General features: G+C 52.5%; 5 protein-coding genes across 5 annotated transcripts; 4 read left to right on the top strand and 1 right to left on the bottom strand.

The window, feature by feature from the left end:
• Positions 1-199: 199 nt before the first annotated feature.
• On the top strand, positions 200-1,876 carry J4E87_008130 (uncharacterized protein; the record flags this gene model as incomplete). Its single annotated transcript, XM_049379722.1, has 2 exons — positions 200-936; positions 991-1,876. The coding sequence occupies 2 exons, from the start codon at positions 200-202 to the stop codon at positions 1,874-1,876; spliced, it is 1,623 nt and encodes a 540-aa protein (XP_049230609.1).
• A 1,127-nt stretch (positions 1,877-3,003) lies between these two features.
• J4E87_008129 (uncharacterized protein) lies at positions 3,004-4,603 on the top strand (the record flags this gene model as incomplete). Its single annotated transcript, XM_049379721.1, has 4 exons — positions 3,004-3,125; positions 3,186-3,662; positions 3,714-4,433; positions 4,486-4,603. The coding sequence occupies 4 exons, from the start codon at positions 3,004-3,006 to the stop codon at positions 4,601-4,603; spliced, it is 1,437 nt and encodes a 478-aa protein (XP_049230608.1).
• A 135-nt stretch (positions 4,604-4,738) lies between these two features.
• On the bottom strand, positions 4,739-5,708 carry J4E87_008128 (uncharacterized protein; the record flags this gene model as incomplete). Its single annotated transcript, XM_049379720.1, has 2 exons — positions 4,739-5,338; positions 5,493-5,708. The coding sequence occupies 2 exons, from the start codon at positions 5,706-5,708 to the stop codon at positions 4,739-4,741; spliced, it is 816 nt and encodes a 271-aa protein (XP_049230607.1).
• Positions 5,709-6,516: 808 nt separating this feature from the next.
• Positions 6,517-8,100, top strand: J4E87_008127 (uncharacterized protein; the record flags this gene model as incomplete). The annotated part of the gene is made up of 3 exons (XM_049379719.1): positions 6,517-6,529; positions 6,581-7,027; positions 7,076-8,100. 3 exons carry the CDS (start codon positions 6,517-6,519, stop codon positions 8,098-8,100), a joined length of 1,485 nt encoding a protein of 494 aa, XP_049230606.1.
• Positions 8,101-8,723: 623 nt separating this feature from the next.
• J4E87_008126 (uncharacterized protein) lies at positions 8,724-10,691 on the top strand (the record flags this gene model as incomplete). Its single annotated transcript, XM_049379718.1, has 3 exons — positions 8,724-9,009; positions 9,062-10,003; positions 10,051-10,691. The coding sequence occupies 3 exons, from the start codon at positions 8,724-8,726 to the stop codon at positions 10,689-10,691; spliced, it is 1,869 nt and encodes a 622-aa protein (XP_049230605.1).
• Positions 10,692-13,262: the final 2,571 nt, after the last annotated feature.

The following is a 13,262-nucleotide window of genomic DNA, read 5'->3' as shown; positions in this document are numbered from 1 at the left end:
TCGGTAGTTGAAATGACGCCGATGGATGTCAAATGTATGACGTTAGAGCTATTGCGCGGTCCACGCACGCGTCCGATGGCGTTCCTTCGGACAACAGTCGCGAAAGCTTTACCCATACTTCCAGAGTCGGTGCTTCTTGAGTCTCCTTAGCCGATGATTTAACTTCACTCTTCTGCTGCTTTTGTTCACGCGCGTCACAATGGATTCACTACCTTCGTCATACCGGCTGCTCGCAGCTCTGCCAGCGCGGTTATGTTCACAACGCCCTCTCCCCTCACAACTACGAGCCGCGCGACTCCCACCACGATGGCGATTCACGGGTCAACTGCGAAGCATCAGTCAAAGCGCTCCCATGATCGACCGCTCTAAATCGAAGCTTTTCAAAGATGCAGATGAAGCGGTCGCAGACGTACAACCGGGATCCACAGTCCTCAGCGCGGGCTTTGGGTTATGCGGTGTTGCAGACACGCTCATCGGAGCGATGAAGAAGCGCGGCCCGCAATCGCTACACTCCCTGACAGCCGTCTCCAACAATGCTGGAATTGAGGACGTAGGAGGCTTAGCGCTACTTACAAAAAGTGGACAAGTCAAGAAGCTCATCATAAGCTTTCTGGGAAACAACAAGGCATTGGAAAAGCAATATTTGGGCGGTGATATCGAGATTGAGCTATGTCCACAGGGTACGCTTGCGGAGAGAATAAGAGCTGGCGGTGCGGGCATCCCAGCGTTCTACACGCCCACCGCTGTCAACACGTTACTACAAGATGGAGAGATCCCCGCAAAGTTTGATAAAGACGGAAAGGCGGTGGGCTTTGGTCAGAAAAGGGAGGTCAGAGAGTTCAATGGCAAGAAGTTCCTTATGGAGACTGCTTTGACCGGCGACGTTGCGATAATTCGAGCGCACAAGGCCGACGAGGCCGGTAATTGTGTCTTCAGGTAAGAGAAATCTCTCTCCGGTGCTTTGAGCATCGTTTCTGACAGCGACCTTAGATACACCACCAAAGCCTTCGGTCCCATCATGGCCAAAGCGGCCCGCCTCACCATCGTCGAAGCCGAAGAGATTGTCCCAATCGGTACCTTTGACGCGAACGACATCGACCTCCCCGGCATCTTCGTCGACCGCATCGTTCCTTCCACAGCTCCCAAGAACGTCGAAATCAAGAAGCTCCGGAAACCCGCTGCCTCCTCGGATGCATCATCGAAGAACGAGGCAGCAGAGCGTCGCGACCGAATCGCTCGCCGAGCAGCGAAGGAGCTGAAGCAGGGATACTATGTCAACTTGGGCGTCGGAATCCCAACGGCAGCAGCGTCTTTCGTGCCTGACGGTGTGAAAGTGTGGCTACAATCCGAGAACGGTATCTTGGGCATGGGCCCCTACCCGACCGAAGAGGAGCTCGACCCAGATATCATCAACGCTGGTAAGGAGACAGTCACACTCCTGCCTGGCGCCTCAACATTCGACTCTGCAGAGTCATTCGGCATGATCCGTGGAGGCCACGTCGATGTCTCTATCCTAGGCGCTCTCCAAGTCAGTGCTTCCGGCGACCTAGCAAACTACATGGTACCTGGAAAGGTATTCAAGGGCATGGGCGGCGCCATGGACCTCGTCAGCAACCCAGAAGCTACCAAGGTAGTGGTCGCTACTGAGCACGTCGCAAAGGACGGATCAAGCAAGATTGTTCAGGAATGCAAGCTGCCGTTGACGGGAGCCAAGTGCGTCAGCACTATCATTACAGACATGTGTGTATTTGAGGTCAACCGGAAGCGTGGTACTTTGACGCTTACCGAGACTGCGCCTGGTGTGAGCGTCGAGGATGTCAAGGCAAAGACAGATGCTAGCTTCGAGGTTGCGCCTGATCTTAAGACCATGGAGTAGACATTTTGTGTAGTTTTTCTGGCGTAGCATACCCAAGTGATGATCGTTGTCAATTTCCATACACAGCCTATCTTGTGTCGTGATGCAATTGTGAGGAAACGCCAACCATACGACAAAGCGAAAAGAATTGACCGTTTTACGCGTCATTTTGATCGTCGCAGGCAGTTTGATCATCCAACAGATGTCTCATGACCCAAACAGAAAAACAAAGCATCGCGATCGCGATAGCCAGATCGTCGGTTACCCAAAGTACAAGCTTGGTTCTTTTGGTCGCTTCCGATAACAGCGCATGCATCACAGCACGCGCAATCTCCAAAACAGGACGTTGCGATAACAGAAAAGAAACTTCAGACTATATTTCCATCGCACCTGGGCATGCAACAAAACCGTTGACGATCTCCCACGAGAGCGGTGCCTGGGAGGTATCGTCGAGTTGGCATACCGAATTTCGGGGGCAGCCAAGCTGTCCAAGTGGGCGGCTGAAAGGCTTCGCACGGCTTGGTCCACGCTCCATCCAGCACCTGGGCACAACGAAAAGCTTGGTACCGCCGATCCGCGATCAGCCCTCCACATGCGCTTTCATCAACAAACCACAAAACCCGCCATGTCATACCTACATGGCTACACTCATCCGAACTGCTATCCGCGACTCCTCCCTTATCTAATCCACGTCTGATTACAAAAGCCTTCGGAAACAGAACAACATCCGCAGCTCGTACAGCTAACGCCCGAGTCAGTAACGCTGATGTCAAGCCTGCCGATCGCTTGTCTGCCTTAAGAGCGCTATGCATGGTTTGGCATGGTTCAAGCATAAGCTTGGTGCAGTCGGGGTAGCCCTTCACTCGTCGGCAGCACAACTCCGCCAATCGCACGACAGATAATCCCGATTGTGCCGCAACCCTTGCGCCCGCCCCCATGGGGTCAGCATGGGTAGCGCCGTTTCTGGGCAGTTCGGAGGCGGCTGGTGGTTGCGGTGTACATGGCGCTACCGGGAGCCCGTTGAGGAGGGGAGGGGAATAAGTAAGCTGGTCGCGCACTCGGGGTTTCCTGTCAACGCTTTTCTTGAGCTGCGTTCCAGATTCTGTTTTCTCGGCTTGTACCAATTGGGGTTTCTGAGGTTGTTCAATATGAGCCTGGACAAGATGCACGATGAGAAATTCGAGAATGGGAGTGGGAGTGAGCGGTTGGAGGCGGGGTTTGGTGAGGATGGGAAAGCTGCGAAGACGCTGTTGATGAAGATGGATGTCCGGTATGTTTAACTTCTTCGATCTACTACATTCTTTCAGAAGCATGGCGCTGACAGGCACAGCATCCTACCCGTACTCGCTCTCCTCTTCCTGTGCTCCTTCATCGACCGTACGAATGTCGGCAATGCGAAGATCTTGGGTCTCGAGAAGGACATCAACATCAACGACCACCAATACTCGATCGGCCTGTGCGTCTTCTACGCCACGTATATCGCCAGTGAGCTCCCGTCGAATCTGGTGCTGAAGAAGATGTCGCCTAAGATCTGGCTGCCGCTCTTGACGGCGGTGTGGGGGATCTTGACGATGTGCCTTGGTTTCGTCACCAACTTCGCGTCATTTGTCACTGTTCGCGCGTTGCTTGGTTGCGCTGAGGGTGGCCTGCTCCCGGGTATGGTACTCTACCTTACTGGCTTCTACCGCAGACAAGAGTTGGCTTTGCGCATTGGTATCTTCTACACAGCAGCGTCCCTATCGGGTGCTTTCGGCGGTCTGCTGGCCCGCGGACTCAATGCGATTGGACCTGCTGGAGGTCTTGAAGGGTAAGAGACAGCCCCTCGCTTCTAACAACCGATATCTAACTGTGTAAATAGTTGGCGATGGATCTTCATCGTGGAGGGTCTCCTAACCGTACTCGTTGGTGTATGCTCCGCGCTCTTCCTACCCAACTCCATCGAATCAGCCAAATTCCTCACCCCCGACGAGAAAGAGCACGCTCGATTCCGGCTCGGCGAGCAAAGCGCCTCCCACGAGCGCTTCGACTGGGCAGAAGTCAAGCGCGGAGTATTCAACGTTCAAGTCTGGCTCACTGCGTTGGCATACTTCGCCATCCTGAGCGGACTGTACAGCTTCGGTCTCTTCCTCCCTACCATCATCAACAACGGTTTCGCCAAGGACCCCAACGAAGCACAGCTCTGGACCGTAATACCTTACGCCGTGGCATCAGTCTTCACCGTAGCAGTCGCTCTCCTATCCGATCGTCTTGCCCTACGTGGCCCCATCATGCTGTGCACCCTACCCGTTGCCATCATCGGCTACGGCGTCATCAGCTCATCCACCAACCCCAAGGTCCAATATGGCATGACTTTCCTCATGGCAACTGGCATGTACGCTACTGTACCGTGCATCCTCTCTTGGAACAGCAATAACTCCGCTGGCCACTACAAGCGCGCAACGACCTCTGCCTTGCAGCTCGCGATTGCGAACGCGGGTGGTTTTGTGGCCAGCTTCGTGTATCCGAAGAGCGAAAAGGAGAATCATTTTCACAAGAGTCATAGCATCATGTTGGGACTGCTTTGCGCGGCTTGGGTTTTGTAAGTTTTTAGATCCTATGTTTGGCTGGAATCTTTGCTAACGTGTCGATAGGATTGCTGCGAATGTTCTGTGGGTGCGGAAGATTAACAAGGACAAGGCGAGTGGGAAGTATGCTGAGTTTGAGGGTAGAGGTGATGACCGTGACCCGGAGTTCATCATGGTTATGTAGATTCATCAATGAAGTGGCTACATGGTGTAACTTAAGCGACCCATCTAAGAGTACATCCATGCCGATGTAGGCTCCAGGGTAATCAGTCTTTTGCTAGATCGACATGCTTTCACGTCCTCATGAAGCGTAAGCAACTTAACCCTCGATGTCGTCACCAGACGCGACTGACTTCTGCTTCTGCGACTCATCCCGCTCATTCGTCAACTTCTCGTCGTCGACACGTCTCAGATCCTCCTGCTCCTTCTCCCATTTCACCAACCACTTGCACTTGGAGTCATCAGGAGCCAGATACAAAGGACGCGTGACAGCCAGCCGCCAGTACCCCATACTCCTATCACTAATACTGATCTGTGGGTCTTCGAATGTGCGCTCGAGCGCATCAAAGAAGGCCGTGCACTCGGTCTGTAAGCCCAGAACGCGGAGACACCGTAGGATACGCGTGATGCGAAGATGATTATGGTCGAACCTAATGGCCCAGTTGGCGAACTTCTTGCGATGATCTGGCGCGCGGACGATGTGGTATGGAAGGGGTTTGGATGCGGAGATGTTTGTGTGAGCACCTGGTGGGAAAGAGGCTGGTTCAGATGATTCGCCTGGCTTCGACTCCGCTTCTGACTTGTTGGATACTGTGAAGCCGTAGAAGCTGAGCATGCGCTCGAAGCTTCGTCGTAGGTTCTGCCGTAGCTCACTTCGTGAACGGAACGCTTGCATCACCTCGAGGTTGACGACTGGGGCCTGTAGATGGTTAACATGCTGCCAAAGTGATTGAAGACATCGTTGCATTCTCATTATACTCTGGAGGTATTCGCGATGCTTTACTTCAACATGTGTTGATTTCAACTACAGCGAATACCTCCTGGGCACGATAACAGTAAATTGGAAGGCTTACTTCACTGTTGTATGGAGAACCCTCTGGAAGCGGAAAGAGCATCTGGATATAGTTATGGGATGCTTCCAGTCTGCTGTCTGGCCATGCCAGTATCTCGTCGAGTTGCCGACCCAGGGCGTCCTTGGCGCGTACATCGGGGTCGTAGAAGCGGATGATGAGTTGGCTCTTGCCAGCGGTCGCAGCCTGATCAGCCTTTGAGGCATCCGACAGGACCATTTTCGCGCGCTTGTTGAATACAGTTGATGTTGGATATTGAAGTCGCAAACAATGTATAAATTATGGGTGAGAGGTCAGAAGTACGCAGGTAAGGCTGCACCCTCACACCTTGTACCTCTGTAGAGTGCGCCTTCCCTGAACTGGGCTAGCTCCATCGCGGCTCCAGGGCTTTTACCTCCCCGCCACGACGGAAACGCATGACTGCTACAAGTTGGTGAAAGAATACGGTGCACGATTTCTGAGGTGGGAAAGTTATGTTGTTATTGAATCATCTTGTCTACCAATTCAATTCTGATGTAGGCTGCAGAGACCTGTGTGGACTCCGCCGCGGCTGTCGCAACAGCGACGATCATTCCGCAAATGTCCGCATGCAACCTAGAGACACTGCATACTGCCTGGGTAGCCGCGGGTGGTATCGCGCTAAGGGTACCGCGATCGTCGTCGTCCTTCGTTCACACTCTGGCGACGTGTCTTCGCCCCATTGAAGCCCTGGAGTCCCGCGGGATGAAAGCTGAACGCTGACGTCATCCGCGCAGATTGTTGAACAGCGCCGCTTCCAGGCCCCATTCACTACCCGTGCGCCTTACTTGGACGCTTGGTAGCCAGCGCAAACGCAGGGTACATGATAGACAAACCTGCTCAGCCCCTACCAACGCAGGATTATTCACGCGCTATCAGCGATAATGTTTTCCTTAAATCTGACTATGGCACTGGCGAAGGCTCTGCTTGCTCAACCAAACTCCTCTGCTACCCACAACCATTTGGAAGCAACTCTCTTTGATCTAGGACATATATCTTGATACTCACAATGAGCTCTGAAGGTGTGTGTTGATGGTGTTTCTTTCCGCAATTCAAATCTAACAACGTTATAGAACAGAAGCCGACACCAGAGAATGAAACCCTATTCCAGGGTTTCGAATGGAACGTCCCGGATGATCACAAGCACTGGCGACGCCTTGCCGAGGAGCTTCCCAAGCTAAAAGTCATCGGTATTACCAACATATGGCTACCCCCTGGCTGTAAAGGTGCCAACCCTCAGGGCGTTGGCTACGACATCTACGACCTGTACGATCTCGGCGAATTTGAGCAGAAGGGTCAAAAGGGAACCAAATGGGGAACCAAAGAAGAGCTACTCGAACTTACGAAGGTCGCCAAGGAGCATAGCGTGGGCCTGTACTGGGATGCCGTATTGAACCACAAGGCTGGAGCCGACCAGACGGAGAAGTGCCGTGTTGTTGAAGTTGACGAAAATGATCGCACTAAGGAGGTTTCTGATGCCTTCGAAATCGAGGGATGGCTAGGCTTCGATTTTCCGGGCCGTGGCGAGCAGTACTCCAAGATGAAATACCACTGGTAGCATTTCTCAGGTACGGACTGGGACCAAGCTACCGAGAAGAAAGCCATCTATAAGATCCTAGGTGACAACAAAGGCTGGTCGCAATCCGTGGACGATGAGCAAGGCAACGCGGACTACATGATGTTCGCCGACATTGACTACTCGCACCCTGAGGTTCAAGAAGACGTCAAGAACTGGGGCGTGTGGATCACTAAAGAGCTTGGCTTGAAGGGCTTCCGGCTCGACGCTGTGCAGCATTTCTCCTCAAGATTTACCAATGAATGGATCAAGAATTTGCGCAAACAGTGTGGAGACGACATCTTCGTGGTCGGCGAGTTCTGGTCGGGAGATGTAAAAGAGATGAGCGATTGGCTCGACGATATGAACCACGAGTTCGCTCTCTACGACTCGCCTCTCCTGAACAACTTCGGGTCCATCTCGACAAGCGAATCGGCGGACCTGAGGAAGGTCTACGATAATACACTCGTCCAAATGCGTCCTACCGATGCCGTTACGGTCGTTACAAACCACGACACACAACCTGGGCAGGTGATGGAGACCAAGATCGAGGGCTTCTTCAAGCCTCTTGCCTACGCTCTCATTCTGCTGAGGCAGGAAGGCTACCCATGCCCATTCTACGGCGATCTTTATGGTCTCTCAGAGCCGCATGAGACGCCTGCTTCATGTGGTGGAAAGCTCGCTGATCTCATTCTCGCACGAAAACTCTTCGCGTACGGAACACAGGAGGACTACTTCAACGAAGCCAACTGCATCGGATTTGTGCGTCGTGGAACATGGGACAAGAAAGCGGGTCTGGCGTGTGTGATGAGCAACGCGGGACCGGGTCAGATCAAGATGGCTGTTGGCGAGATGCATGCCGGTGAGAAGTGGACTGACATCCTTGGGTGGGAGGAGAGTGAGGTCGAGATAGACGGCGAAGGTTATGGACTGTTCAATTGCCCAGGCACCAGTGTCGCGGTTTGGGTGCGAAGCGATGCTGAAGGGCGGGACCAATTTCCTACAAATTTCGATGCGAACGTATACCACAGAGATTAGATAGGCGGCATTTTGTTGTAGAATGCGACGGGGAGGACTGCGAACACCCTGAGTGTGTATCGCCCCTCTGGAGAATTGAATACTGCGCCTGACGAACTGGCGGTGTGGACCTTATCAAGCCTCAAACTGCTTGCTTTTCTCTTATCAAGACCCTGTGCGCCGCAATCCAAGGGTTGCAACTCATGGAACCTGCGGGAAGATGGTTGGGGAGATCGGCGATGAAGCTTCCGCTTCGGGACCAGCGCGGAACCAATCAATCGCGACAACGCCGACCATTTTAGACGTTTCGCGGCGTTTCTCTAGTAAGCGAGCATGCAGCGTACCCGCCGACAGTGTATACTCGATTCTCATGGTTGCAGGAGCGTCTATTGACGTCTACACAACATAGCCAACGGCTCCGTGATGCCGGAATTTGTTGCATGTGACATGTGACCCCCGCGATCGCTATGTCTAGATCGTGGGTCTCGTGTCAGGGCACGCGCATCAATTTAACTCCGCTCCTCCGCTTTTCTAGCTTCTGTCGCCCTCGACGAGCCGAACACTCACAGCCCCTTTGATTCTTTTCTTCAGACGTCTACTCTGCCCTGCGTTTCTAACGACGAGCGCCTCGCTGCAGACTTCCCATGTCGCTGATTCAGCATGTTACACAGCAAGAGGGCACTGATCGCGAGGAGGCGTTGGTAGATTTGTTCTTACCGCCTGTCGACCGCCAGATTAGCCGACAGGATGCTGCGGAACGTCGGCTTTCTCTTGAGAGCGCCATCTCGGGAGCTGGCTTCTTGAGCGCACAAGGAAAGAGCGTGAGGAGAGTTATCAGTTACGACATAATACCCAAGCCCGAGGAGCTCGCACCGGGCGAGGAACCTGGAGGCTTGACGCCATACAAGGTGCCGACGGGCAAGCGTATCGGTAAGTTTGGCTGCATCGCATTCGCCTTCTGACCACTAACATGCGATTACAGCACAGGTTATCGTAACGGTTTTTGCGTGTTGGTTCGCTAGCGGCATCGTTTTCGGTTTTGCAGCTTTGAAGCCAATTCTTATCAAGGAAGGCGTTTTCAGCAATCTGTGCACACCCGAAGAGGTGGATGCCGACGTTGAAGTTTGCTTCGAGCAAGATCTCAGGTTGAACTTCTTTTTTTCTTTGGCATCGACTACGGCGAATGTTTCTGCTCTCCCCGTCGGTACCCTGCTCGATCGCTATGGGCCCAAGCTTTGCTTCCTTTGCGGTTCTTTCTGTCTCGCGCTTGGAAGTATCCTAATGAGTCTCGCGTTTCAGATCGAGCATTTTGACGGATATACAATCGGAAACTTCTTCCTTGCCCTTGGAGGCACATTTGTCTTCCTGCCCTCTTTCCAGATTGCTAACGCCTTCCCCAAGTACGCGGGTAGCATCGTTGCGCTCGTTACTGGTGCATTCGACGCTTCAGCAGCAGTCTTTCTCTTCTACAGGCTCATGTACGATGCTAGCGACAGGGCGTTCAAGCCACAAACTTTCTTCCTGGTCTATCTCATCGTTCCAGCAGCCATCGCTATCGCGCAGCTTACCTTCTTACCGACCGAGAACTACAAGACTGAGGCACAACTAGAAATGAAGCTTCAGAGAGCTGAAGACGCTATGCGAGACGTCCATTCTTCGGATGATGAGCTACCCGATAACGAGATCTGGAAGCGAAGGAAGGCCCGTAGCTCGCGGCGCAAGGAGAGACAGAGCAGACTTGATGAGCTGATCGGAAATGAGGCGGCTCGTAAAATCCGGGAAGAGAAGGCTGAGCAGAGATTGGAAAACTCCGGTGTCTGGGGAGCACTGCACAACAAGTCTGCCAAAGACCAGATGCTGACGCCCTGGTTTATATTGCTCACTATTCTGACTGTCATACAGATGGTGCGAATGAACTTCTTCAGTTAGTAAACCCCTCCAGTACGCTTCAACATTGCTAACATATCGCAGTCGCTACTATCCGCGAACAGTATACGTACATGCTTGGATCAGTCAAGCTCGCAGAAAAGGTCAACGACTTCTTCGACGTTGCTCTGCCCGTCGCTGGAGTTGTCGCAACCCCCTTTTTAGGCGCATTGCTCGATAACGTCAGCACACCTGGCGTACTCTCGCTCCTCGTTGTCATCATCGCTGCTATCGGAGTCGTCGGCTCTATCTCAACTCTTTGGGCTGGATATGTCAACGTTCTTCTATTTGTCTTCTTGCGCCCGCTTTACTATTCCGCCATGTCTGACTACGCGACCAAGGTCTTTGGTTTCGCTACGTTTGGACGAGTTTACGGAACCATCATCTGCGTGTCGGGCCTGTTCAACTTGTCGCAGACTGCAATCGACGCCTTGACCAAGGGCTTGTGGCACGGCAACCCAGTCCCAATCAACATCATCCTGGCTGCTTTGGCGTTTGTAGTAGGCACGGCACTCGTCATATATGTCTCGGTACAGGTTTACCGTATGAGGAAGAAACTCGACGAGGAAGACGCCATTACCGTGACAAACACCGAAGTAGGTTCCATCATGGAAAGCCTGCTCGAAGAGGACGAGCCGAGGTCCTACGGCACAGTCAACCGCCAGCGACAGCCATGGGAGGTTTAATATGGTGCTGCGAAACTCTACTTATTCTTACCTCCGACATTTCCAGACCAGTTCGACGGGATTTCTTCGCCGCTTTTATTACGAGTACGATTCAAATATGGCCGTCACTGAATCATGCTCCCTATACTAATTGGTCTCCTTCCTAACGTATTTAAAAGTTGTCATATTCTGTACGAGCGGGCGTTCATATTCATCGCGTTATATTGCAGACTGTCATCAGCCGAGCGTCTTTATCAATAATAGTCATCGTCAAGCGAGCGTTATGGGTACGGGTTTTCGGGTCATGTTACATCTCATTATGTTTACGGCGCCAGATTGCAAGTCCATGTAGACTAGATTGCGATTTGTAGAAATTGTTCAATGTTTCTGATATCCATTGTCATTGTCCGTTGTTGTTTGTTCCAGTCCAAATAAAATCTAGAATCCATGCAATCATGTTTGCGTCAAGGCTGCAGATACAGGCTGTCAAGACCTCGATACCACTTGCCCAGGTGAGCGAGGCAGTGACGCTAAAATTATGCCCCTCTTAGCGCTGGTGTGGGGCTCTGCGGCCCAGCCCCCATTCTCGAGCTTTCGGTTACCGAACCCCTCACGCATCGTACGACACTTTCTATCCACCACGAGCAGACAGGGCCGATATCGCTGCCTGGGAACAACCACCGCTGGTTCTAGAACCGTTACATTCGCTTGGTAAACGGGGTCGTTGTCTTGGAGCAATGGGCATGCTTTGCCTTATGACGCGTTGCGGTGGTACATCGTCTGCCTAAGCTGACATCCTCGCCGCATGCTGGGGCCTAGGTACACCGTTGTCCAGGAACAGTCGAGTTGACAAGTGGTTTCAAAGTGAATCTCTGGCGCAGCTACCTAGGTACACTGCTGACGTCACCTTGAGAAGGTTCGCCTTGACGTGCTGCTTCGTCTGTCGGCCACCTGGCCTTCCCTGTTGGCACATTGGTGACTCGAAGCATGACAGAGACTTATTCACCCAAAATATGCAGCATTTTGGTGTTTGGCGCGCTTTTTCAGAAACATCTCGTTCTCGGAAATACCCAAGGCGCATTCGATAGACGTTACTATCTGTAAGAAGAGTTGGGATGCTGGAAACGGAAGAAGACGAAAGGTAGCCTGACACAATGGAGTCATCCATGTCCTGGGAGAGAAATAACCTCAGCACAGCCGAGTGAGCCCCCATCTCCAAGCTCAGCATGCATCGCGAAACTCGTACTCTGTCGTCATGGCATCTGTATCTTCATGGCGTTTTGCAGCCCTCGACCCAACTCGAAACCTTGACCAGACACATGATCAACGTCGAAAGTGTCGTTTGCGTTGATGACAAGTATCTTTCTGCATGCCATCGTCATGGCCGCGTTCACGGTCTTCGCCTGGGGCCATCTTTACAACCCCAAACCCGCGCCACAGCCTCCAATTGCAGGTTTGGGGCCGATGGAGAGCGAACATGCAGTACGCCTCCCTCAGTTCGTTGCGCAAGACTCAGTCGAGATGGAACAGAGCTGCTGACATTCCTAGACATTGAAAGGAGGCGTGGGAAACGATCAAGGGTCAATGTTACATGTTGACAGCTTCTGACATTTGGTCTACCCAGCTGCTTGGGTATGATCGGTCCTGAAAACATATATGTATGGCATTCATTCTGGTTATGGTGTCCCAAGCACTTTCAACGCATCATTCTTTCCCTCTCTCATATCTTCTCCTCAACACTAGGTCAGCCTGAAACCATTGCCGAAGCTCGCTTTCTACCATGGGTATCCGGTTCTCCCAGTGGGTTGCTCCGTCCATTGTACTTCACAGTACCCTCACATCTGCTCTCGTCGTACCTAGAGCCGCGTACAGCGGATATGGCGAGCTCCATGGCACTGGAAACATCCATCCGACCACCATAGTCGCGTCATCTTCCGTGGCTTCTCAGGCCTCATCCCTTGGTACGTCGTGCGTTACTTCCGGGACCATAACCATAACGCTATCAGGCTCGAGTATTGTGCCGCCGGCTTCCATAATTGGCACCTATCCTGTCGTGAGCGGCCCCACCATCACTGGTGAGAACAAAGCAGATTCAAGTTGACGCGCAACATCTGATACTACTGCAGGTTATCCTTCAGGTTCTTCTTCGAGCTCGGTCGTATCGAGCATCACTGTGGAGTATCCTGCCGAATCATCCGTGCCACCTCCTGAGAATCCAGCGACTTCAGACTATCCTGCTGTCACTCCTACTTCGAATGTTGCTTCGTCTCTTGGCGGCGGATATGGCCCTTCCCCTGCGCCTGTCTCCCCTCACCTGAGTAAGCTTACGAGCAGTACGATTTCGGAGAGCACGGCAACTCCAAGTGACTACAGTACGTCTTTTAATTCCATCACTTCTCGCGCGTTTTACTATATATATCCCAGACAGAGGTTGTTGGAACACAGATAACTAACCCTGTGATAGATACGCCCTTGCCGTATGCCACCAACCCCGCGACAGCATCAGTAGCACCCTACCCTATCACCTCTCTTCAAGGCGCACATGTATCACACAGTGCAGGCCCAGTTGGTACTTCACCAACTCTCCATGTA

This window comes from Alternaria ethzedia (assembly GCF_023757985.1).
Source record: "Alternaria ethzedia strain BMP 0044 chromosome Unknown scaffold_24, whole genome shotgun sequence".
NCBI lineage: Eukaryota > Fungi > Ascomycota > Dothideomycetes > Pleosporales > Pleosporaceae > Alternaria > Alternaria ethzedia.
This window is presented reverse-complemented; position numbering and strand designations above follow the sequence as displayed.